At 33.0% G+C, this 27,693-nt stretch overlaps 2 protein-coding genes and 1 long non-coding RNA gene across 3 annotated transcripts; 1 reads left to right on the top strand and 2 right to left on the bottom strand.

Annotated features, from left to right (window-relative positions):
• Positions 1-7,939: 7,939 nt before the first annotated feature.
• LOC105136529 (uncharacterized) lies at positions 7,940-10,157 on the bottom strand. Its single transcript, XM_011041929.1, has one exon. The coding sequence runs from the start codon at positions 9,965-9,967 to the stop codon at positions 7,979-7,981; it is 1,989 nt and encodes a 662-aa protein (XP_011040231.1). The 5' UTR covers positions 9,968-10,157; the 3' UTR covers positions 7,940-7,978.
• A 2,151-nt stretch (positions 10,158-12,308) lies between these two features.
• Positions 12,309-24,265, top strand: LOC105136527 (uncharacterized). The gene is made up of 2 exons (XM_011041925.1): positions 12,309-14,095; positions 23,662-24,265. Exons 1-2 carry the CDS (start codon positions 12,495-12,497, stop codon positions 24,035-24,037), a joined length of 1,977 nt encoding a protein of 658 aa, XP_011040227.1. The 5' UTR covers positions 12,309-12,494; the 3' UTR covers positions 24,038-24,265.
• LOC105136526 (uncharacterized) lies at positions 15,201-15,718 on the bottom strand. The gene is made up of 2 exons (XR_844361.1): positions 15,510-15,718; positions 15,201-15,418 (listed from the first exon to the last, which is right to left on the bottom strand). It is a non-coding gene; the product is annotated as an uncharacterized LOC105136526 (long non-coding RNA).
• Positions 24,266-27,693: the final 3,428 nt, after the last annotated feature.

Below are 27,693 nucleotides of genomic sequence, written 5' to 3'. Positions count from 1 at the left end.
GCGGTCGGCGGCCGGTGGGTGGCGGCTGGTCGGTTGGTGGCTGGGCGGTGACAGCTGGTGGTTGCCTTCATTGACCTTCTAGATTGAGTTTACTTCAACATGGAGTGCATATAAATATTTACAGAATGAAAAGTTTCAGTTGTTGAATGTCGTAATCAACATGGTATTAGAGCAAGCTTGAAAAACTCATTCTTTTTTAAACTATTCTTCCCTGTATTCTCCCTTGACCCTTGTATTTCAGGGACATCCTCCTGCAAACAAAATCACAATGGCAAAACAAGAATGAAATCCAATTGCTCTAGCCACTCCACGCAATCCTTTCTCAAACCCAATTATCATTCAATAGGAAATCTATGGCTCTCCTGTTAGTATTATTCTAAATGAAACAAACTATATGTTATGGTTGTAGTTGATGGGGATGTATATTGGAACCTACAACAAGGTTAGATATCTAACTGGAGCAACGGTGAAACTTGCACTTAACAATCCAAACTATGATATAACTATGATACATGGATTATCAAAAATCATAAAGTAAAGAGCTAGCTCATCGAATCAATGAGCCCTCACCTAATACAGAGATTCATTCGTCTTGTTATATAGTCAGGGAAATATAGGAGGCAGTGTCAAGGACCTTTTACGATGGATTTGATGAAACACAATTGTTCGAACTGAATTAAAAGTCCTTTTCAACCATTCAGAATGGTATGCCTTTATCCACATATTATAATAAACTTATTGCAATTTTTCAGGAATTCGATCATCGCAGCACATCCCAAGAAGAATCTATTAAAGGGATTGTGCAACTTTATATGATGATGATGAGAATGCAAGTACATTTTTTTAAGTGGTCTTTATTTCGAATATGATCAAATTCTCATTCAACTCAACCGAATAGTATTGGTAAGGCTCGTGTTCTTTCTGCTATTACTATGGATAATACTTGGATTATTGATATTGATACATCCGATTATATGATTAGAAACTCTAGTAAATTACAAAATCTTCGCTCATCATCCCACAAGTCATATCTATAATCAATGATGATATCTCCCATATTACAGGAAAGAGCTCTATTGCTCTAACTATTGTTATAACTTTTAATATAGTATTGGTTGTTCCTAGTCTTGAATGTAATTTGTTATTTGTAAGCCAAATCACTGGAGCACTCAATTGCATTGTTACTTTTTAGCCTTTTTATTATGTTTTTTAGGATATTTTAACCCAGAAAACTCATAATTATGGTGTTAAATTAGGCAACCTCTACTATTTAAAATTGACAACAACTAGCAAATGGTTATTCACTTGGATATTTAGGGATTTGTAGCAATCTTGTCTATACCTAAAACTCGATAGGAAGCTGTCTAAGGTGTAGCTCTAGCATAAGAGACTAGGACATCTTTTCTTTAGTTACCTTTAGAAATTAAAACCTAATTTGTTTACAGAATTGTATATTTTGGATTTTTAGTTTGACATTTGTGTATTGGCAAAGAGCCGTTGTAAACCTTTTATGGTTATTCACTTGGATATTTGAGGATTTGTAGCAATCTTGTCTATGCCTAAAACTCGTTATTTTATTACATTTATTGATGAATGCACTCGTATAACATGAGTATCCTTACTACATAAGATAAGTGATGTTAGTACTACTTTTTAGGAATTTTATAATATGATGAAAACTCAATTTTAGAAACAGATTAAAGTGTGGAAATCTGACAATTCCATGGAATTTTTTGAGAACTAGCTTAGTGATTATCTTCGACAATAAGGAATTAGACATCATGTTTCTTGCACCTACACACCCCAATAAAATGGCTTTGCAGAGAGGAAAAATAGGCAGATCATAGAGGTGGTACGTGCATCTTTTTTTGGAATAAATATGCCTCCCTTTTATTATGGAGAGGCTATCAAGTCTACTGTCTACATTATCAATATAGTGCCTTCCTAGGTAATTAATTTCCATACCCTATACTAAAAATTATAAACCTTCTTTTACACACCCAATCAACCAAACTTGGAACCTAAAACCTTTAGTTGTACGATATATGTTCACATACTCAAAGTTTTTTGTAACAAACTTGATCCTTGTGCCCAATATTGTGTGATTGTTAGTTACTCTAATTTTTAGAAAGGGTAAAGATGTTACTACTCTCAAACTTACAAGCTTCATGTATCTATTGATGTTTTCTTTTATGAAATAAATCCTTATTATTTAGCAAACAACTTAGGCTCTCCTCTTCAAGGGGAGAATGTGTATAGAAAGGGTAAGCTTTGCAATATTTTTTTTTTTGATAAAAGTAAGGGTGATGGTGTTTTTATGTAGTTAGTGGCATTTGAAAAAAGGGTGAATAACAATGAGCATAATGTTATTTCGTTCATTTTTACCTAAACTATTCTAAATGAGAGGAATTTATCATTGGACAATGACCTTTGTAAGGATGATGTTAGTGACATAGAAGCTGTATACCATGATGGGGAAGAAGCTGAGATGATTGAATTGTGTGCTGGTGACACAGAAGCTACAAACCTCAATAAGGAAAAAACTGCAATAAGTGACTTACTCGCACCATCAACCAGAAAGTCTTCTTTCCAAAATATCCTGGATAATCCCACCACTAAGGATATATGTTAACCCTCTCATGTATTCACAAAGACCTAATAAAGGTGTTACAAAAAAACAATATTAGCCAGACATTAAAACTAATGTTAAATATTCTATCAATAACTATGTCTTTTTTCATAGACTTTTGGAATCTTATGAACTAATCATTAATCAACTATCCAAAGTATCTATTTCTAATATTGTGCAAGATGTATTGGCAGATTCAAGGTAAAAAAAGCCATGAATGAAGAGATGAAAGTGTTACAGAAGAACTTAACTTGGGAACTTGTTGTGTTATCATAAGGAAAAAAAAAAGGTGATTGTGTGTAGATGGGTATGCATTGTTAAACTTAAAGTGGATGGAAGCATTAATGGATATAAAGAGAGACTCGTGGCCAAGGGTTATGCCTATAAATATGGTATTCACTACCAAAAGAACTTTGCATCAGTAACCAAGCTCACCACCATCTGTATTCTTATATCTATTGCTGCAAATCCAAATTAGCCTTTACAATAATTCAATGTAAAAAATGCTTTCTTGAACGATGATCTAAAAGAAGAGGTAGAGGTATACATAGAACTTTCATCTAGAATAAAACAAAGTTCCAAACATGAAGTTAGAGTGTGCAAACTAAAGAGATCTTTGTTTGGTTTAAAGCAATCTCTTCATGCTTGGTTTGGGAGGTTTACTTTGGCAATGAAAGCAATTGGTTATCAATAGATAAAATATAGATCATATGTTATTTGTAAAACATAAAGATGGAAGGGTAACGACATTGATTGTGTATGTAGATGACATGATTTTGATAGGTAATGATCCTAAAAAAATAAGGACACTGCGAGGTTACTTGTCTGTAGAATTCAAAATGAAAGATTTGAAACAACTAAGGTATTTTCTTGGTATTGAAGTAGCAAGGTCTAAATAAGGAATTTTCCTTTCACAACATAAATACGTATTGGTTCTTCTAAGTGAGATTGAGGTGCTAGCTTGCAAACCTATTGAAAAACCTATTGAAACACAATACAAATGAATCATTGACTTGAGATTTTTCTAGATCAAGTCCTTACAGATATGGGTCAGTATCAAAGACTTATGGGTAAGTTAATTTACCTAACCCATACTAGATTTGATATAACATTTGTTACAAGTATTGTGAGTCAGTTTATGCATGCACCAAATGAGAAGCATATGGATGTGGTTTACATGATCTTGAGATATCTTGAAGGTACACCTAACAAAGGTTTATTGTACTCGAAGAATGGTGTCTTAAATATTAAAGGCTATACTGATGCAGATTGGGCAAAAGATCAAACACTAAGGAGGTCTATATCTGGTTATCTGACCTTTATAGAAGAGAATTTGATTACTTGGAGAAGTAAAAAATAGAAGTAGCACGATTTAGTGTAGAAGTAGAATTTCAAGGAATGACTTATGGAATATATGTGTTGTTATGGACGAGATATCTTGAAGGTACACCTAACAAAGGTTTATTGTACTCGAAGAATGGTGTCTTAAATATTAAAGGCTATACTGATGCAGATTGGGCAAAAGATCAAACACTAAGGAGGTCTATATCTGGTTATCTGACCTTTATAGAAGAGAATTTGATTACTTGGAGAAGTAAAAAATAGAAGTAGCACGATTTAGTGTAGAAGTAGAATTTCAAGGAATGGCTTAGGGAATATATGTGTTGTTATGGACCAAGAGTGTTTTGAAGGATTTAGAGATCAAGTATACGGATCCTATCAATTTGTAATGTGATAATAAGACAGCTGTTCAAATTGCACACAATCATATTCAATATGATCGAATTAAACATGTTAAAGTAGAGCATCATTTTATCAAAGAGAAGTTAGATAAAAAAATTATATGTTTTCTGTTTGTTAAATCTTTAAGTCATATAGCTGATATCCTTACTAACGCAGTATTAAATAAGGATTTTTATAGTATGATTGGCAAGTTAGGCATGATAGACATCTATGCACCAACTTGAGGGGGGTGTTAGCTAACAAGATTGTATATTAGCTAGTGAGATATGTATAGATTTCAAGATTGTAGGAAAATTTATTTGTTTCCTTATACAAATTATTATCTTACTTAAAATAGAAGTCTAAACAGACTAGGTTTTCTTACTTCCTTGTATATATATTTCTTGAAAAGATGAATATATTACATTGCAGAGAAATATTTACAAAATGAAAAGCTTTGGTTGTATGTTTGTTGTAATCAATAGACATGTTTGTGAGTCTAGTAGCAGTTATTGTTTAAAGTGTTTTTTGCTCAGCAATATATTAAAATAATATTTTTAAATATTTTTAAATTATTTTTTATATCAGCACATCAAAACGATTTGAAAACATGAAAAAAATTAAAACAAAAAAATTATTTTTTTAAAAAAACATGATTTTAATCGTGTTCCCAAACACACCTTAAGACAATATTTTTCTAAGAAATTGCATTGGCATTTTGCTTAAAAAGTAGATGCAACAACGTTTGGTAAAAAAATAAAAGTAGGTTACTATTCATGGGTCCCACGAAATGTTTCGTTTGAAATGCATGTAAAAGATGCTTCTTGCGGCCACACCATGCTGCATTGTTCAGTGAACAGTGTAGCATCCCTCCACAGTCACACTGTTCAAGTGAACAGTTTTTTTCAAAAAACCATTGAACAGTCAAGTGAATTTTAATTGATTTTACTCGCACTATTCATGTGAATATGAACAATAATATTTTAAAAAAAAATTAGTTTAAGGTGAATTAAATTTATTTATATTATAATCTTAATTTTATTTCTAATAATATTTTACCTAATTTTATTGCACGCTCAAAGAATCATAGAAACTGTAGTTATTACCGGATGAATTTTGTATGTAATGGAATTGGAGATAGTTTAATGGAATAATAAAAAAATTTATATAAAGTATGATTTATTTTATGATATAATAACAATAGTTAAATCTATAATATTTAAATTAAAAACCATAAATATTAATATATATTTTTTTAAAATTATTTTATAACCTTAATTTCAAAAGCATTCTTAACCAAACACATTAAACAACTTTTCGTTCAACCTCAATTTTAACTATAGTTTTAACGAAACAGATATTTTTCCAAACCAACTTTAATTAAAAGTACTTTTTATAAAATATTTTTTTTCAATCCACAACAGCTACCGTAATACTAAATATACCAACTTCTTACCTTTTATTTTGCTTCAATAGGAAAGCAATAGATGATGGTTGAATAAATAAAGTTAATGATCAAGTTGTGTGTTTAATAGATTAAACTGCAAAACTCGAATTCATTAATATATTGTCTTTTCAATATTAAAAAAAATATTTTTAAAAAAATAAAAATGAAACAACATTTTTCTACTACTATCCCAATTATTTTTAGAGCATATTTTTATTACTTACAATTTAAAAGTATTTATAAAAAAATTATTTCCTTCAAATTAATTTCTTATATATAAATTTATAAATTTAAAAAAAATAAAAAATATTATTTATATTTCACTTCAGGTTTTGGTTCGGTTGAACAGACAGCGCCGAGTAGACTGCGTGTTGGGTCAGCACAAGTCAATTGGTAACTGCATACTGTGACTATTTCTGGGGTGTTTTTCAGTATAATAGGTGTAAAGTGTCCTCTGCTGTAAGCAGCAGCCCATGCAATCGCAGGTCTGTTGGAGCATTGACCAACACAACCTGAGAGATCTTCATCATTTCCGAATTGCATTGAAATCCTGACGCATCGAGCAAATGCCATTAAATCTTCATTCAAACTAGAACCAGCAGTCGCCCACATTTGTTTTTCTCCATGAAACTTGGAGAAATCCCAGTTTTCCAGAGCTAAAACTCTCTTTTGCCGAGTCTAAAATCAACGAAACATTCTCAACTTTCTGTTTCAATTTGTCCCACAGAGCCAACCTAAGGTACCCACTCTTCATCAGATTAGGCTTCGGCAGCAGTTCATTGAACTTCTTCCAAACCCAAACCTGAACTGATTGCGTTGATGACCAAAGCTTAACTGTTAAACCATCATATTTTCCCACCGGAATCCCCAACAAGGTTGACTCTGCGATTTTCCCTTTCAACAACGTCATATCTATCTCTGTAAATGCAGGCAAGAACAGCAGGTGCAAGTGCAGTGCAGTTCTATTGCCTCTAGCGACATGAATTACAATAGAGAAAACAAGCTTCCTGATGGAATCGCAAGTATATGGGAGAGTATACCTTGAAATGCTTCATGCGTCTCGCTGCTTATACCTTGAAATGCTTCATGCTAAATCTCGCTGCCAGCCTGCCACTATCCATGAATTTCTTCATTCACGACAGTTTACTGGCCTTCTCAGCAGGGATCTTTGTCATTTCCACTGTTGCAGCCTGGAAAACTGGAACTTCTTATTAAAATACGATATTTCTCCATCCAGACCTATGATGCTTGTTCTTCTCGCTAATCTGATTGTTGTACTTCATCTTCCCTTCCATCTTCTTTTTTTATTCCTAACCCTAGATTTCACCATGTTTTCCTTGAAAAAAGTTAAATTATCGAAGAGAAGCACCAGAAATGGATAGATATGCTTCATAACTGAAACATGGGACTTGTTTTTATAATATTGAGAAAACCATTTTGTAACTGTGTTCATTACGTTACATTCATTTTAAGAGATATATAATTTAATATAATAGATTTTATTACTCCACAAAGAGAATTGTGCGGGTGCGAACATTAATCAAGATATAAATTAAGTGTTGTTTTAGTATTGGGATGTAAAATGTTTTTTAAAAGTGTTTTTAAATTTAAAATATATTAAAATAATTTTTTTATAGATTTTTTAATTTATTTTAAATATCAAAACATATCAAAATTATCTAAAAACATTTAAAAAAAAACTTTAATGTAATTTAAAAATACTTTGAAAAAATGTTGTAATGCAAAACAAAAGCAAACACTCACCGAGTCCCTTTATCTAGCATATTTTTCTTATTAGCATGGTTTTAAAAAAAATAGTAAAATAAAATAGTTTGAATGTTTTTTATATAAAATATCACAGGTAATACTTTATACAGAAAATTATCTAAAATCATCGTGTTTATACTTTATACCGAAAATATTCCATGATTTTACTTTTCACTGATTACACTCGAGGCTGGGTAATACATCCAGAGAAGGTTTGTAATTCAAGCAAGCAATTTACACAGAAATGCAGAACTATTTAAGGATTGCAAGTGTTCCGAGCCTAGCAAGCATCAAAGGAAACATGCACTTAAATGAAATCATATAGACGAAGGATTAGCTGAAAATGGCGCAGCACATCTCATACGTTTGGCTTTTGTAATTCATCAAATACTACTATGATACTGCTTAGCTCATCAGGGGAGCATATTCTTCTGTGGGGTTTTTGACAAACATGATCTTGCTGCTTTTATCTCGGCTATTACTATCTCAAGCCTAGCAACCCGAGCATCAAGTTCATTTACTGGGATCTGAAAGACTGAGCCGTTGCTTTCTTCTGCATCTTTGTTGGTGCTCGCCATGTTGTTGTTAGCAGAAGTCTCAACTATGCACACGTCTGCGTCTTCCAAGGCTCTTTGCAAACCATCCTTTCCAGCTTTAACCTGCGTGGTTTTTCCTTCTGGTTCTGTTAGCGCCTCGATCTTTCCAAAACCTGTACTTCCTGTTTTTACAATTGAAGAACTGTGAGCTAGGCCATAAGTACAAACAGATGTACCTTCCCTTCTGTCTAAACTGTTATGAAGGCTACAGTCTCTTAATATATCCTCCAAAGTTGTTTTTTCATTCTCAGCCGCATCCCCTTCTTTCATCCTGTCAGATTTGGGAGGAAAACCAGGGGGGACATCTAAATCATTGCCTTCATTCTTTACTGAAACCCATGGAACTCGATTTGATCTCTTTCTGAAACTTCGTTTCCTTCGCACAACACCTTCAGTCACATCCTTAGACACCTCTTGCACCGACCCTCTCCACCAGTTCAAGTATCTAATGGTAACATCAGACTCGAATAACCGAGGTGGAAAATAAAATTTGGAATTGGAAAATGACCTAATGTAATTTTTCGAAGCACATTTGCAGCATTCATTTGATCGAGCTACAAGAGCAGGAACATCTTGATCCATTCCGAATTGCATTGCCACACGATGAGGAAGATACAGTTCTGAACAGCCTAGACCATCCATCTTGGATACTGTCAAGCATAGGGAAAATGACAACAAATCTTCATTAGATCCCAGGTCTAGCCATTCTCCTTTCTCTCTGTAAAACTCCGGGAAGTGCCAACCTCTTACTCCTGGGTTTGCATAAGGCCGCCATCGAAAAGTCTCCCCAGCTGAATCCAAAGCCAGCCTTGCATTCTCAACTTTGACACCTTTCACACTATCCCATAAAGCACATCTGGGATCACCATTCTTGAGGAAAAGTGGCTTCGGTTGGAACATCGGAAACCTCTCCCAACCCCAAATCTGGACTAACAGAAACGGTGACCAAATTGTTAGTGCCAATACACCATCCTCAAAAGTCTCTAACTTGGTGGTAAAAACAATTGTTTCTTTCAACAAACTCAAGTCTCTATAAATGCTAGCCAGAACTGCTGGAGCAAGTGCAATACGTTCCCCTCTTGCCATTTGAATTGCTATTGGAAAAAAATGGTCCTTGAGTGCAATATCAGAATCTCGAAAAACATACCTTGCCAGCCAAAGTGAAAGAAAAGCTTCGTGCTCGATTTCACTCCCGCTGTCCATGAACTTCTCCATCCATTTAGATTGGCAAGGCTTAATAACCTTACCCCTGCTGATATTCCTCCCAGCTTCAGCTAGTTTATCTTCAATTTCCTTCAATTCTCTGCTTGCATAATCAGAGCATGAAGAAACGGGGGAGCCTAAAACAGAGTACCCTCCCAAAATGATCATATCCTCTAAGGTGACGGTTGCTTCTCCCCAAGGAAATACAAATGTGTTGGTTTTAGGACACCATTTCTCTGCAAGTCCAATGATAAAATCATAGTCTCTTACAACAATGAATGTAGAATGCATGATGGCTTCATAAATTCCAGCCTTCTTCCATAAAGACTGATACTTGAATTTCAACTTATGAACCCATGCTGCCCAGTTCAGTTTAGGCTTCCGCCAACCACTGAAATTTATCTTCAGAGGCCATTCTTTAGGCTCAAAAGTTGAAGGTAGAGAAGATAGAGAACATGTAGGGGCCTTGGGGACTGACCTTGTACTGGTGGCCAAAGTAGGTTTGAGGAAATGGGCTGTTCTTAGAGTTGGTATGCTGTCACCAGTGAATGACAACATTTGCTCTTCTCTAACATCAAGCATAGTTTCTTTCACCCCTTCCATTCCCGGGTTTCAAGAGGTTTCCAAAGTGGTGAGTGGACCTATTATGTATTGATAAGAATCCCAAAAGTTTGTGTCTTCTGTTTGTGTCGTGGGAGAATTAAGGAAACCAATTATTGCAGAAACTCTTCAAGGCGGTTTCCACAAAGGAAAGGCAAAGAGCTAGGTTTTGTTCTTGGTATGAGAAATGGATAGACACTGAAATGTTAAAAAGAATAAAGACAACAACTATGGAGAGAGTGTCTGCAGTGTGAGGATCAGAAAATGGTTGTTTCCTAAACTGTATCTGCTGCAAGGATGGGCAGTATTTCTGTAACAAAGCTGCAATCCATTTTTATGTTTTTGTCCTGTATTTTATAAGAGTTTCTTTTAAATATAATAAAATAATTTTTTTAATTTTTACTTTTGTCCTGTATTTTATAAGAGTTTTTTTAAAATATAATAAAATATTTTTTTTTAATTTTTAATATCAATATTTAAAAATTATTTTAAAAAAACTTAAATTTAGTACACATTTGATATTATAAAGATTTTACATTTCAAAAGTTTTTTTATTTAAAAATAAATAAAAATATTTTTTTATTTTTTATATCAATATATCAAAACTATTAAAAATACTAAAAAAAATTAATTTAAATTTTTATTTATTTTTAATATTAATGCATCACAAATATTAAAAAAATATTAATTTTATATTTTTCAATACAAATATATTTTTAAAACATATTGAAACACTTTTAAAAAAGCATTTAGAACATTTAAAAGATGTTTGAAAATATAGTAATAATGATTTTTTTAAATAATTTTTGTTTGGAAATATACCAAAATAATATATATATATATTAAAATTTATTTTTAATATTAATACTTTAAAAAAATCCAGAAATATTAAAATAATAATTTAAAAAATCGTATTTTAATAAAAACAATTATAAAACTTAACTCCATACATTATCATGATACTTTTTCAAACTAAACACTCTGGAATACAATTTTAACCACAACGTACACCATGGGCGGAGGGCGATTTTGCAATAAAAAGGTTTCAAATTACTAGTTCAACATCATTAAGGGGTATTTTTCAATACAAATATATTTTTAAAACGTACTCAAACATAGATTGAAACACTCTTAAAAAAGTATTTAGAACATTTAAAAGATATTTAAAAATGTAGTAATAGTTATTTTTCAAAGTAATTTTTATTTGAAAATATATTAAAATAATATATATATATATATATATATTAATATTTATTTTTAATATCAGAATTTTAAAAAAAATCTAAAAATATTAAAAAAATAACTTAAAAAAATCAAATTTTAATAAAAACAATCATAAAACTTAACTCCATACAATATCATGATACTTTTTCAAACTAAACACTCTGGGATACTATTTTAACCACAACGGACACCACGGGCGAAGGGCGATTTTGCAATAAAAAGGTTTCAAATTACTAGTTCAACATCATTAATGGGCTAACCTGTATTAATAGTAGCTAACCTCTATTAATTTATTATTGATTTTCCGGTGTACCAGAAAAGCCATGCCTTTTCACGATTACCAGCTGCATCCACCTTTGCTTTCTTTAGTCCAAAACCCTAGCCACAAAAACCTCAAACTTTGACTTTCGGACCGAAACACAGAGTCCAAGCCCTAAACTTTTTAGCTCCTTTTCTTTCTTCGCAATGAATGTTTCTCGAATCAAAGAAGGGCTATACAAGGCCATGTTTTTGACTGGGAGCTCTTGGCTTTATTGTAAATTTCTTTTCCAGTGTATTAGATGAGTTTTTAGTGTTTTGATAAGGGATATTTTTTAAAAGTATTTTTTTAAAATATATTAAAATATTTTTTTATTTTTTTATTTTTAATATTAAAATTATAAAAAAAACTAAAAAATATTAATTTAATATTTTTAAAACCAAGTATATTTTTAAAATACATATAAATATAATTTTAAATGTAAATTAAAAAAAAAAACACCCTCTTACAAAGCCACAGAAAGGCTCTATTGGTAAATTGAGAAACGTTTTGTAGATTCCACCCCCGGTAGCATGTATTTAAAAATATATTTAAATAATATTTTTTTATTTTAAAAAATTATTTTTAATATTAATATATTAAAAACAGCCTGAAAACACTAAAAGAATTTATTTAAAGTAAAAAATATTATTTAAATAAAAACACTTTTAAAAAAAAATAAACAGAATCTCTTTTTATCCATTTTCAAAAGTTCTCTCCCCACCTCTTACGCATCCAAAAATTAAATTAATCCTCTTAGGCAATCATGATCTTGACTTTATTATAATGACATTTTTTCTGCCTTTATTTTTATTCTTTTTAACACCTTATTTGGAAGAGGTGTAGTGGAGGTATGGATTCCAGAGGAAGCTTTGAATACTTGAAATTGTATCGTCACATTAACTTCCTTTGCTAGCTCGAAACAATCATGTCAGCAACCTTTGGCTCTCCCTAAGCCCGAACCTCTCCTTCTCTTTCTCTGTAAGAAACTTCACCCTTTTATTTTCTATGGAGAAATCAGAAGGCACCATTGTTGAAACGAGAAAGGAACTTATGGTTTCACTCTCTGGTGATGGGCAGCCAACGCTTAGAACAGCCCATTTTATCAAACCCTCAATTACCTCCTCCATTGATGAAAACACTCCCAAACACCCTTCACACTACAACTTCTCCTTGCCCTCTAATTTTGAACCCAAAAAGTGGCCTTTAAGAATAACATTCCATGGTTGGAGATATGCACAAAGGAGGTGGAAAGAATGGGTTGATAAAATGGCTGCTTTGCATGAAACAACATGGAGAAAAGTTGGAATCTATCAAGCAGTCATGAGTTCTCTTTACCAAATCGGAAGAAACGATGATTTCCTTATTGGATTAGCAGAGAAATGGTGTTTTGAAACTAACACATTCATTTTTCCTTGGGGTGAAGCAACAATCACCTTGGAAGATATTTTGGTTGCAGGGTACTCTGTTTTGGGGTCCCCTGTTTTTAGCCCTCCTGAAACAGAGGAATTGCAAGAAGCCGAACAAAAGCTTATGGAAATCCGAGAACTGTTGAGGCGGTCAAAAAGCAAAAAAGTGGACCATTCTTCCTGGATTAGATATCTCATGGAAAACAACAGCGAAGTCGAGCACGAGGCTTTTCTGTCACTGTGGTTGTCTAGGTTTGTTTTTCCCAGTCTCCCAAATTTGAGCATTCCCAAACATGTTTTTCCAATTGCTGTTTGTCTAGCTAGAGGTATCAAAATTGCACTTGGACCTGCCCTTCTTGCAAGCATTTACCGAGACTTGAGGTTGTTGAAGAAAAAGATTCTAGCTATGTCCACTTTATTGTCTTTTGAGGATGACAATGATGATCAAAAGTTAGAACTCACCATTTGGTCACCATTTCATATAGTTCAGGTTTGGGCCTGGGAGAGGTTTACAAAATTGCAACCAAAGCCTAATGTGACTGACTTTGAAGTGCCGAGATTAGCTAGATGGCATAATGTGAATAGTTCAACCGTTAGGAATGTAAGATTGGCCCTAGATTCTGAAGGAAGTTTCCAGTGGCGCCCTTATGCCACAGCCGTGGTGAGTTTGTGTTACAAAATTTATGGTGATGAAGAGAAGTGGGTGCTTGTTGATGTTGATGAGGAATCGAAGTCCTTTACTCGATGCTTGAGAGCATGTGAATTAGTTGGAATAGGGTGTGTAGAACAGTACAGCCCGCATCGAGTGGCAATGCAGTTTGGTATGGATCAAGATCTTCCAGGTCCTGTAAAGAAAAGGAATGAAACTCAAGAACTTTCCTGGAAGTGTTTTGATAAGCAAATCAAGAATGCAATGCTATATATTCCATCAAGACATCGTAAGCCAGATGTTACTTTGAGATACTTGGAATGGTGGAAGCAATCAGTGTTTGGTGGGAAAGATGGAAGTGGAAATCCAAAAAGTTCAGAAATTTCGGTTCCGTGTTTCAAAGGGAAGAAGTCAGATCATGATCCTCTGTATCCTCATGGTTTCCCTCCTAAATGTCAACATGTGGAAGTCTTGGACTCTGATGAGGAGGATGATCTAACATTGAAGGAGTTGTTTACTCATAAAAAGCTCAAAATTGTTGATCATAGAATATATGGTGATCGCAAGTCTTTGCCGGCTACTGCACATAATCTATTATCTTCTACTGCAGAAAACATTGATGTTACAAATGTTGATGCAGAGATGAAATTGAAGGAAAACAGCTTTCAGAAGGAACCTAGGAGTGGAAAAGAAAACACAACCACGGAAAACTCCAGCAAAAACAAATTAGATAGCCCTAGTCCAGTACTCCATGGTGCTGGTTTTCTTAAAGATGATGAAAGAGGAAGTAGGAGTCGTTTTGATTTTCACACAGATGGATTAGAACTTGAAGCTCGAATCGGCAAGCTTAGGAAAGAAATTGATGGGCTAAAGGCTGCTAAATTTAGCCAGAAGAAGGTTTGTCTGACCAGCAATATCAACTTGTAGTTAATACAAATAGAATTAACATGCCGAGTCAGGTCGTTATATAGAGTTCTACAAGTCTTCTGGCTTATGTTTTAGTTACTTTTTGCACGAACTAAGTAGCAAAAATTGTTTGGAGCCAACTTGTCTCATTGCAGAAACAATTGCATGTTTTATAGCTGGTATGTCTGTAATGATACATGTAAACTGTACCAGCATAGTGCAATGGTTCATGTTTCAGTCAGTTCTTAGCTGAGTTTCTGTGTGAATGAAGCAACCTGATGGTGAAAATATTTGCTTGCTTAGCCATTATCAGTGGATATAGGGTCAGTTAACAAAGTACAAGCAATCGCATAGTGTTGTTAGAATTATCCGTGGAAAAGGCTAGAAGGATCCTGTGAGGTCACTGGACCCATTAAATTGTGAAATTGGAAATACTAGGCAGACTCTTTTGCTGTTTTTTGTTCACAAGGTCATGATCTTGTTTGGAATGAATAGAAAAGATTGAAGCTTGCAGTTTACACTGTGAAGTCCGTTCTAGCAAGGTACTAATCAGTATAGATCTAATTCCAATCACACAAAAGATAAAGGATTAGAGAGAATAGGATAATCCTATTCTCTAGCCTTTTAGCCTGAAATTCAATGGATTTCTCAATTAAATCTATTCTTAAATACAATACGAAACATAGTTAGGGGTAAACTTTTGAAAAGATCACGAGATTGTTTTTAAAAAAACTGAACTTTTTTTTCCCCTTCAAATGGCGTCTGTAAGAGCATCCTTTAGCTAGTAGCTATCAGGCATGTAGCAGTGTTGCTTCTCAAGCGCCTCCCTGTCCAAGCTTTGTGAACACTTCACTACATACAGCGAAAGGGATTCGCGGGAAAAAGGGAAGTGGAGGGCAGCAGCAGTGTTCTTGTTGTCGGCGGTTGCTTCTTCTTGTTACCATTTTAATCACCAAGAAACCACTAAACTGAAATACATTTCCTGTGGGCTAAGGACGATTTTGCAATAAAAATGTTTCAAATTACTAGAGAGCACTTCGAAAATGGATAGCAGCAAACCTGTATTAATTTATTATTGATTTTCCGGTGTGCCAGAAAAGTTGTGCCTTTTCACGATTCCCAGCTGCATGCACTCTGCTCTCTTTTGTCCCTGCTTTGCCCATTCCCTCTCGAAACTTGGCAAAACCCTTTCCATGGAAACCCCAAACTTTAGACTTGAGCACCAGAACACAACCAGTACAAGGCTACATGCCCTTAACTTTTTATCTCCTTTTTTTCTTGTCAGAGAAGACTGTTGCTCAAGTATTAAAAATTACATCCATAAACTATTTATATATTAAAAAAAAAAAACTATTTTTTTTCGAGTCTTAAAATTACATCTCTGAATTATAAAGAAAACCCTAAAACTTAAAAGTTCTAAATAAATTTTTTAATAACCAATATCTTCTCCAGAAAAAAATATCATATAAAACTATTTTATTAAGATATATAAATTATTTTATTTTATTTATTAAAAGTAAATTAATATTTTTATTTTTATTTTTAGTTTAATCTATATATAATCTCCTTATATATAAATTAAATTTATTTTTTTAGATTATGGTGACATGGAATATCAAAAAAATCTTAGTCTCCTCCTGTATTATCTTTATATTTCTCTTTATATATTTGGATTGTTTAACGTGTCTATATAAGAAATAACACCAACGTAGGTATGGAAATATAAATCAAATAATATTCTAAAACTTAATATAAAAAAATCTAAAATAAATAGAAAAATATGATTTAACACGTCCAAACTTCTTCTTAAGTTAAGACTTTTGGTGCACATCCTGTGTTAGGCTTCTTTACTTGAAAAGAACTCATTTGCGAGTTTCATAATTATAAATTAAAATCTTTCATTCCAAATAAAAAAAAAATACACTTAGCACTATAATTAACATATTCACAAATTAAACCTTATTTACTAAAATATCAACAAAATAAATTATTTGAGTCTCTTTCTTATTATTTGAGTCTCTTTCTTTTTTTTCTTTAAAGAAAAATTTCTTGTGATTTCATAAAGATAATATTTTTCTATCTTTTTTAATTTTAACTCCAATTTCCTGAGTAAATTAGTAACTTTTCTACCTTTTCATTTGTTGGTTTAATTTCAACATGTTCACTATCTTCATATTGTTTCTTGAAATGTTACCAATACTTCATGTTACTTTAGTTTTTCAATATGTTTATGCTTTCATGTTGTTCCTGGTTCTTCTACTTCTTTAAAAATAAACTATAATTAACTTACCATTAACAACATTAACCAATAAAGCAACAACAATAAGTATGTTTAAGTTAGAAATTGAATTGTTTTTCAACTATTTCTTATTATTGACTCAAATAATTTTCACTTTAAGCTAGTTTTTCTCCATGTTTTATTTCTGTATTATTGTTGAAAGTTGAACATAAGGTAAGTAATAATAACTTGATTGCGATTATATGCCCAAAATAAAATATCTTCTTATACAAACTTCAAAATTAATATTTTTTGAAAGTTTTTTATAATAAAATTACAAATTTATCAATACAAGCTCCAATCTTCAACGTAATAAGTAAATTTATGTATAGAAAATCTTACTTTTTGATAATAAAAAATCTTATTCAAATAAAATAAGTTTCTAACTTGGACAATCATCTAACAATTGTTTTTTTTAAAAAAACATTATCATAATCTATAAAAGGAATTTTATCAAAATTAGAAACATATCTATGAAAGTTTAGCCATAAACGAAGTTTTTAGTTCATTGTTTATCTTACAAGCCACGTTCTAAATAGACATGATGTCTTTATAAGTTTGCAAAAATAGATCTAGGGTTTTGTTCATCTTGAGGTAAGTCTTTAAATATGTCCCTCTCTTCTCCAGATTTTTTATTTGTGCCCTAGTAATTGATCCATCCCCTCAATTAAGTTTGTTATGGAATACTCTTGGTAATCAAATATATATATTAGGATTCTTTATGTTGGTGTAGTTTGTAAATGAATAAAGAAAATATGTTTATCCTACATTGAAAAGAAATACTCCCTCCTAATATTTCTAAGTCTAAATGTTTTTAAGTGTGAGTTTCTATTGTATAGTAAATTAAGTCATGGTAGACAAACTCTCCTATTTGATTTTATAATATTATTATATAGATATTGAAAATATCAAAAGATAGTATTTGGAAATTGAAACTTGAAACTTAATATGAATAGTTATACAGTTTCATGCATAGTCATATTGTTTGATAAATAATCATATTATTTCATCAACAATCATGTTGTTTAATGAACAATCATAGTGTTTCATTAATAGTCATATTATTTAATGAACAGTCATATTGTTTCATCAATGGTTATATTGTTTGATGAACAATCATGCTGTTTCATCGTTATGTTTTAAGTCTATAAAAGCATGTTACTACACAGAAAAGAAACACAAAAAAATACATATATTCTTTTCTTGGTCTTATCTTCTTATTTTTTTAGAGGTTTAGAGGGTTTAGTTGTATTCTAGAAGTGTTGTCTCCATGTGGACAAATAAACACCTTAAAGATAATGTTTTCACTCCTCTAAACCAAACCAACTCTATATTTGTTTTCATCCTAAACTTTCCTAATAATAAGAGTTTTGATAGTATTATGTGTGTAGTATATTTTATTCTACAATAAAAATTTTGGTTTAATCTACGAGCACTATTAACTTTAGTAGGATTCAAGTTCTAACACTAATTGAAAGTTTAAATTGCAAAATACCTTCTTGTAAGCACAAGTCTGTCAAGTGAAAAGACCTTTATTACAAACTAGTGGGGGATTGTTGCTGTAGTTTGTAAATAAATAAATAAATAAAAGATGTTTATCCCATATTGGAAAGAAACACTCCCTACTAATGTTTTTAAGTATAGGTTTCTATTGTGTAGTAAATTAAGTCATGGTGGACAAACTCTCCTATTTGGCTTCCTAATATTATTATATGGATATTTAAAATATCGAAAGATAGCATTTGAAACTTGAAACTTGGAATTTGGAATTTAATATGAACAATTATACTGTTTCATAAATAGTCATACTATTTGATGAACAATCATATTGGTTCATCAACAATCATATTATTTGATAAATAATCATGTTATTTCATCGTTATGTTTCAAGTCTATAAAAATATGTTACTACAAAGAAAAGAAACATAACAAAATAAATATATTCTTTTATTGGTCTTATCTTCTTATTCTTTTAAAGATTTAGAGGGCTTAGTTGTATTATGAAGGTGTTGTCTATATGTGGGACAAATAAACACCTTAAAGATAGTGTTTTCACGCCTCTAAGCCAACTCCATATTTGTTTTCATCCTAAACTTTCCTAACACTTTGTGCTACCTTTAAAACACCTATAGTGCCCTAAAAGACCTTCATTTCTACATCATAAGGCAGAAAGTTACAGTTAATACCTCTATATATCATTAAGCACTAATAATGTCGTGTTGATATTTCTATAAAGAATAAGGCTTTTAAAATGTTCTAGAATTTTTTTTATCTCAATTTAATTATTGAATTAAAAATTATGGTATGATTTTGTTATATGTATCATTTGATATACTTGACTTATTTTTAGATAAGACTTTTGTTACGTGATGCATGTCAAATACACATGCAAAGATTTAAAGCAATTGCAATTCTTGATTTTATTCATTTCAAAAGTTCCCTCCTTACTTTTTAAAAAGAGCTCGTGTGGAAGTGTGATAGTTTTTATTTTCATATATTTTTTAAAAACGTGTTTATCTTTAAAAACATCAACTTGATATATTTTTAATATTTTTCAATAATTTTGATTTGCTATTATAAAATAAAAAAATCTTTAAAAAATTATTTTGATATATTTTCAAGAAAAAGATATTTTTAAAAAATATTTTATATCACAATATTAAACATGTGCTAAATACGATGTCGGGTTATTTTTATTTTTTCTCAACCTAGATTGTTTAATACAGAATTAATTCAAGTTTAAAGTCATTTGAGTCACTAGTTAACCTATTAGGTTAATTCAAGTTTTATAAATATGATTTGTTTTTCAAATTTGTCTACATTTTTAAAAGGTGTTTGAGATTGTGGTTGTTTTTTTAAATTGAATTTTTTTTATTTCAAATTAATATTTTTATATATTTTTGAATAGTTTTGATATATTATTTTAAAAGAAATATTATCTCAATATTGTTGTTTTTAAATAAAAATAACATAACTTTTATTACTACAAATACTAAAAGAGATTAGTGTTTCACTGTTCACCTAGACATATATTATTTTGGATTGGAGTAGTATAATAACAAAATTATTTTTTCCAAAGAAACTTGTTAAGCATGCAATGGAGGGCATGATTATCTTTTTAATGAGATACATTTGACATTGAAAGAATGATTGAAGATAAAATGATTTATTCGAGTTTTTTGAGCTACAATATACATATTAATTTTTCTTTCAGGGCATAAAATTTTAACCTTTGAATTAAAGGCTTCTTTTGTCTCTTTTTTTTAAATAAATAATGAAGATACATCTATACCCCTGAAAAGGGAGGAAATATGCATATGTTAAGGGTCTTCATCATCTTTTCCTTTTATTGAAACAATTCAAATACGAAGTTATCCTTGAGTTTCAACAAAAGCAAGACTGCATATAGGGTTTTTTTTTTCATTTTCATATGGCTGTCAGACTCAAACACTAGGCACTAGGGTTTGACATAATTGTCATACCAAAAATATTGGGGTTTGATATAACTGTCAGACTTAGGGGTAAGCAAAAAAATTGATAAACCGATTAAACCGGGAAAAAAAAAACCAAACCGAGAAAAACCAAAATAACCAATTAAAAAATCACAAAAAAAATCATGTTTAGTTCGATTTTGGTTTTTAAAGTCTAAAACCGATAGAATCGAACCAAACCGGTTCAACCATACCAGCACTTAAAAAAAAAGCAAGTATAGATACAAAAAACCTAGACCTAAACTAACTTTCAGCAGATGCTGCTCCTCATCATCTTCTCATAACCCTCTTTCTCTCTCTCTTATTATCCTCCTCTCTTTTCTATGCATCTCATCATCTTCTCATAGTCCTTTTTTTTTTTCTCTTTCTTTCTCTTTTCTTCTCATCTCTCCTCGTAGCCCTCCTTTCTCTCTATCTCACATCTCTTTAAGTTCACCCCTGCATTAACATTTACTTTAATCAAACTACAAGGGCGAATGAAAAAAAAATGACTTTTTGATGATTAAGATTCTACCTCCATTTCAAGCACATCTCTGCATCTCGTAGGTTTTTGTTTTTTCATTATTATGTTATAATTTGCTTGAAGTTTATGGGCATATTTGTTTTCTTGTACAACAGAAACCGAGATTTGTTTGTAGTTTGTAGGCACATGGTAGATATGTTTTCCTAAAGAACAGAAACCTAGATTTGCTTGTAGTTTGTGGGTACTAGGTATTGAGATTTGCTTTCAATTTTACCAATTTTTGAACAACAAAAACCGAACCTAACCGAATCGAAACCAGTTAGTTTGAATTGGTTTTGGTTTTAAAATTTTAAAATTAATAATGTTGGTTTAGTTAATTTTTTATGTAAAAACAGAACCAAACCAAAAATGATCACCCCTAACCAAACCCGAGATGCTTAGATCTTGCTGCTAAAACAAAGCACCTTAAGTTTGGAATTGTTGCTATACTCAAGGCGCTGGGTGCATGTTAGAGTGTTTTTATCATTTTCATATGGCTACTAAATCTTAATGCCTAACTATCATATCTAAAAATCTTTGGTTTGGTCTTAGATCTGGTAGGGGCATTATATCTAGACGTCATGAGTTTGACAAAGATATTAGATTTACAATCTTTATTATAGTATTGATGCCAAACAAAGGTATTTAGGATGTGATATTGGAGCTAAATTAAAGATACCTTGAGTCTCAAATAACTATTAGACTTAAACATTTTAAATTTGATATGAAATTAAATTTAAAATGCTTGAACATAATAAAATTATTAAATTTTAGATATTAGTATATGATAATATCTTGTCATGTCTCAAGTTTACATCATACTAAACTTAAAACATTTAGATACAATAATATTTTAAAATTTAAGAGTTTTTGGTTTGATTGCGTTACGAAACTCGAGCATCCAACGACTATGCTAGATTTGATAAACGTGAATATGATATCCTTGTTAAATCCAAACCCAAACGCTAGAATTAATCATTTTTGTTTGACATTGGTGCTGTTTAAAAGTATAAGCGTCTGACATAATTTTAAATATTAAAATATTAATAAATATAACTTTTAATTACTATTAAAATAATAATTTATATTATTTACCAATCGATCTGGAAACAAGGCACATGCCATCTTTGTAGTCATATTCAAAAACACATAGTTACTAGGACTGGTTTGTGGAGGTTGCTTCTAGATGAAGCGAGTCCTTGAAATTGTATGGTAATATCACCTTACTGTTGCTAATCTATAACAATCATGTTGCTACCTTTGGCTCTCCTTGGGCCCTAACCTCTCCTCTTTCTCTGCAAGAAACTTCACCATTTTTTTTGTTATGGAGAAATCAGAAGGATCCATTGTTGAAACAAGAAAGGAACTTATGGTTTCACTCTCTGGCGATGCACAGCCAACACTTAGAACAGCCCATTTTATCAAACCCTCAATTACCTCCTCCATTGATGAAAACACTCCCAAACACCCTTCACACTACAACTCATTGCCCTCTAAATTTGAACCCAAAAGGTGGCCTTTAAGAATCACATTCCATGGGTGGAGATATCCTCAAAGGAAGTGGAAAGAATGGGTTGATAAAATGGCTGCTTTGCATGAAGCAACATGGAGAAAAGTTGGAATCTATCAAGCAGTCATGAGTTCTCTTTACCAAATCGGAAGAAACGATGATTTCCTTATTGGATTAGCAGAGAAATGGTGTTTTGAAACTAACACATTCATTTTTCCTTGGGGTGAAGCAACAATCACCTTGGAAGATATTTTGGTTGCAGGGTACGCTGTGTTGGGGTCCTCTGTTTTTAGCCCTCCTGAAACAGAGGAATTGAAAGAAGTTGAACAAAAGCTAATGGAAATCAGAAAACACTTGAGGCAGTCTAAAGCAAAAAAAGTGAACCACCATTCCTGGATTAAATATCTCATGGAAAACAACAGCGAAGTCGAGCACGAGGCTTTTCTATCACTATGGTTGTCAAGGTTTGTTTTTCCTAGTCTACCATTTATGGGAATTTCCATACATCTTTATCCAATTGCTGTTTGTCTAGCTAGAGGTATCAAAATTGCACTTGGACCTGCCCTTCTTGCAAGCATTTACCGAGACTTGAGGTTGTTGAAGAAAAAGATTCTAGCTATGTCCACTTTATTGTCTTTTGAGGATGACAATGATGATCAAAAGTTAGAACTCACCATTTGGTCACCATTTCATATAGTTCAGGTTTGGGCCTGGGAGAGGTTTACAAAATTGCAACCAAAGCCTAATGTGACTGACTTTGAAGTGCCGAGATTAGCTAGATGGCATAATGTGAATAGTTCAACCGTTAGGAATGTAAGATTGGCCCTAGATTCTGAAGGAAGTTTCCAGTGGCGCCCTTATGCCACAGCCGTGGAGAGTTTGAGTTACAGAATCTATGGCGATGAAGAGAAGTGGGTGCTTTTGGATGTTGATTCTGATGGTGATGTTGATGACGAATTGAAGTCCTTTACTCGATGCTTGCGAGCATGTGAACTAGTTGGAATAGGGTGTGTAGAGCAGTACAGCCCGCATCGAGTGGCAATGCAGTTTGGTATGGATCAAGATCTTCCAGGTCCTGTAAAGAAAAGGAATGAAACTCAAGAACTTTCCTGGAAGCGTTTTGATAAGCAAATCAAGAATGCAATGATATATATTCCATCAAGACATCGTAAGTCGGATGTTACGTTGAGATACTTGGAATGGTGGAAGCAATCAGTGGTTTGTGGGAAAGATGGAAATGGAAATCCAAAAAGTTCAGAGATTTTGGCTCCGAGTTTCAAAGGGAAGAAGTCAGATTATGATCCTCTGTGCCCTCCTGGTTTCCCTCCTAAATGTCAACATGTTGAAGTCTTGGACTCTGATGAGGAGGATAATCTAACGTTGAAGGAGTTTTTTACTCATAAAAGGCTCAAAATTGCTGATCATAGAATGTATGGTGATCGCAAGTCTTCACTGACAACTATGCATAGTCTGTTATATTCTTCTGCAGAAAACAATGATGTAACAAAAGTAGATGCAGAGATGAAATTGGAGGAAAACAGCTTTCAGAAGGAACCTAGGAGTGGAAAAGAAAGCACAACCACGGAAAACACCAGCAAAAACAAATTAGATGGCCCTAGTCCAGTACGTCATGGTGCTGGTTGTCATAAAGATGATGGAAGAGGAAGTAGGAGTCGTTTTGATATTCACACAGATGGATTAGAACTTGAAGCTCGGATCAACAAGCTTAGGAAAGAAATTGATGGGCTGAAGGCTGCTAAATTTAGCCAGAAGAAGGTTTGTCTGACCAACAATATCAACTTGTAGTTAATACAAATAGAATTAACATGCCGAGTCAGGTCGATATATAGAGTTCTACAGGTTCTTCTGACTTATGTTTTAGTTACTTTTTGCACAAACTAAGTAGCAAAAATTGTTTGGAGCCAGCCTGTCTCATTGCAGAAACAATCGCATGTTTTTGAGCAGGTTTGTCTGTAATGATACATGTAAAGTGTACCAGCATTGTGCAATGGTTCGTGTTTCAGTCAGTTCTTAGCTGAGTTTCTGTGTGAATGAAGCAAACTGATGGTGAAAATCTTTGCTTGCTGAGCCATTATCAGTGGATAAATGATCAGTTAACAAACTACAAGAAATTGCATAGGCTTGTTAGAATTATTCGTGGAAAAAGGCTAGGTTTCCTGTGAGGTCACTGGACTTGACCCATTAAATTGTGAAATTGGAAATTTTAGGCAGACTCTTTTGCTGTTTCTCGTTCACAAGGTCATGATCTTGTTTGGAATGAATAGAAAAGATGGGAGCCTGATGTTTACACTGTGAAGTCAGTTCTAGCAAGGTACTAATTAGTATAGATCCATTTCCAATCACACAAAGGATAAAGGATTAGAGTGAATAGGATAATCCTATTCTCTAGCCTTTTAGCCTGAAATTCAATGGATTTCTTAATCAAATCTTATCTTAGAGCATCCACGTCCATGCTCTCTATTGAGGCTCTTTAGCTATAGTAGCTCGCAGGTTTTTTTTTTTTTTTTTTTCATGGCTATAGTAGCTCGCAGGTTTTTTTTTTTTCATCCATGGCATTGTTGCTCCTCAAATGACTCCCTATCCAAGTTTTGTGAACACTACTAGCTACATATAGTGAGTGCTACTGTGGCACTCTTAATTTGCGTGGAGGTGACAGTAGCGGGAGAAGGAAATGATTCGCGTGAAAGGGAAGAGTGGAGGGCTGCAGCAGTGTTCTTCTTGCCTTTAGCTGCTGCTTCTAGTTACGGTTTTGGTTGCTGCTCAGTCCATCGTGATGGCTGATTGGGCGGCGTGGGGCTGTGTTGAGATGAGTTGGAGCTGTTTGGGTTGAGTTCTTGAGCAGCGAGGTATTGGTGATCAAGGAGAATAAGCTGGTGGGCTTTGTTCACTTTCTTTTACGCAGGTTTCTTCTTCTAATTCCACCTCAAATCCTGTATTTTTCTTGATTATAAAGTTTTTTTTGGCTTAAATCCTTTTGGCTTTCTGGGTTTTCGTTTATGCAGTAACATAGAGCTTTGCTAGATGTCCATGTTCCAGGCTGCTTTGTGCCTATGCAGTAACATAGAGCTTTGCAAGATGTCCCTTGCCAGTGTTACAGGCTGCTACATCTTTTCTTCACAATCAGAACTTAAAAGATTGAAATTAAGTTTTTTTAAAATTTAATTTTCTTTCAATCACAATCAGAACTTAAAAGATTGAAATTATGTTTTTTTTAAATTTCATTTTTTTAATATTTTAAAATCGTTTTAATATAATAATTTTAAAAATATTTTTTTAAAATTAAAATAAAAAATATTATTTTAATATATTCTATAATTATTATCACATTTTTAAAATTATATATTTTATGTTTCTTGTGTTGTTTTTTATTTGATGCACCGACACAAACAGACAGCACCTATAATCCTGTCTCTCTAGTTTTTCCAACCTATGACTGTATAATAAAAACCCAGCTCTCGACAATTATTTTCTTCTTTAAAAGCATTACACTGTTTATGTTCCTGAAGTCAAGTTTTCCACTCGTATCTATTTTACATAATATTTTAAATCTTTATAACTAAGACTAATTTGTTAAATATAAAGGAGGCCGGAATAAATGCAGAGATTGGTCCGTCTTTAACATTGTTGTTGGACTGAGAGGACAAAGGTTTTGTATTATTTTGAAGCTTGTTCGATGGCTGCTTGATTTTTTAAAATGAAGGAAATCTAGAAAATCCAAGTTTCTTTGGAAATTATAAGCTTAGCTTGTTAGATGACGGTAACGGGGAGGATGAAGATGATCGAAGTTCATGCGTTCATATAGTTCATCCATAGTGACTGACCGGACCGGACTGGACTACCATGGCTTTTCTGGTGAAATTAGGTCTGTAATAGCTTGATACAATTGCCAAGAGACATGCTAGACTATAGCTAGCATTCATATAATTTCTAACATCAAAGGCGTTCTTCTCTAGCAAGCCTAAAACATGAGCCATCAAAATAGTTGATGCTTTGATCCCATCCAATTTAACAATGTGGCAATGATATGGAATAAGAAACGCAATTAAATGAGGTGTTTGGAGAAGATCAGCATTCTTGTCTAGGTTGAACCAAACCTGTGCCCCAAGTCTTCTTGCTGCTTTCAGCTTAGCAACCTTTCTTTCAAGCAATCCAATCCAATTTTCGAGCTCTGCTATATCAAGTTTGTAAGCATTAGCTTCTCCTGCTTTGCCATTGATGCCTACCCTATTAGAAGTCATATTACCTGCTCTATTCTCTTGCGCAACTTCCATCTGATCCATGGCTCTTCCTGATGCCCCCGTGGTAGCCTCGCTACCTGATATCTTTTGTGCTGACTGTGACGATGGTCCCATATTCCTGTCAGTTCCATCATGTGTATTTGAAGCAAAATTACTTTGACGTTGAGAAGGCAACTCGCCATTTGCAATTACATCATTGCCAAAACTCTGCTGATTTTTACAAGTAAACATTTCCACAGCTGCTGGTCTGTCTTTCTCAGCTGAAATTCTTGATTCGTTCATGTTACTTTTGGGACGAAAACCAGGCGGCGGGGCATCAGGATCAATTTTAGTTTGCTTTCCCTTTGAAGCCTGCAGATCCGGTTTTGATCTCTTTGCACTTCTTTGCTGTTGGGCAGAACCACTCACCTTCTTGTTCTGGCATAAAACCATTTGTTTCCACCACTTCAAATATCGAGTGGTAACATCTGATTCAAAGAGCCGCGATGGGATATAGAACTTTGTATCACTAGTAGGCTTGCTATAATTCATCCATGCAATTTCTCGTGTCTTATCAAGAGTAACACGACCAGGAAGATCCTGATCCATTCCAAATTGCATTGCGACTCGATGTGGAAAATAGTTTTCCATATAGTCCAACCCAAAAATCTTGGAAAGCCCCAAGCAACGAATAAAAGACTCCACATGCCTATCGAATCTTGAATCTGTAAGGATTATGGACATCACCTATCTCCATATTGGTATGATATTGTCCACTTTGGGCATAAGCCCTCATGGATTTGCTCTTGGGTTATACCCAAAAGGCTACCAATGAAGATATTTGTCCATCTTTATATACTCTTGATCCTTCCCATTTCTAACCAATGTGGGACTTTGGTCGCATACCCAACAATCCTTTCCTCGAACAAAGGACCACCGAGCCTCTCCTCAAACGATCATTTATCCATCCACTCTCTGCCAACCAGGATTTTTCATCCTCTACTTCTCTCTACTTCATCGTGTTGGGGTCAGGACACGTCCATGAAGCATCTGGAGAGCACTACCTGACTTGAGAGTTTTTGCTCTTTCTAGGTCAACTCCTCTTCACCGTGTTGAGATCAGGACACGTCCATGAAGCATCCGAAGCACACCGTCTATCCAATAGAGCTGATTCATGGATCATATCATGATTTAATTAGGGCCCACAACCTTTTGTTCGGCATT

Source organism: Populus euphratica, unplaced genomic scaffold (assembly GCF_000495115.2).
Source record: "Populus euphratica unplaced genomic scaffold, PopEup_1.0 scaffold142.1, whole genome shotgun sequence".
Classification (NCBI taxonomy): domain Eukaryota; kingdom Viridiplantae; phylum Streptophyta; class Magnoliopsida; order Malpighiales; family Salicaceae; genus Populus; species Populus euphratica.
Note: the sequence above shows the minus strand (reverse complement) of the source record. Positions and strands in the feature narration are given on the sequence as shown.

Excerpts from the sequence above, each read along its gene's own strand:
- LOC105136529 (XM_011041929.1), bottom strand. The coding sequence starts at position 9,967 with ATGGAAGGGGTGAAAGAAACTATGCTTGATGTTAGAGAAGAGCAAATG.
- LOC105136527 (XM_011041925.1), top strand. The coding sequence starts at position 12,495 with ATGGAGAAATCAGAAGGCACCATTGTTGAAACGAGAAAGGAACTTATG. Across the intron at positions 14,096-23,661 it reads AAAATTGTTGATCATAGAAT|GTATGGTGATCGCAAGTCTT; the intron begins ATATGGTGATCG and ends TGATCATAGAAT.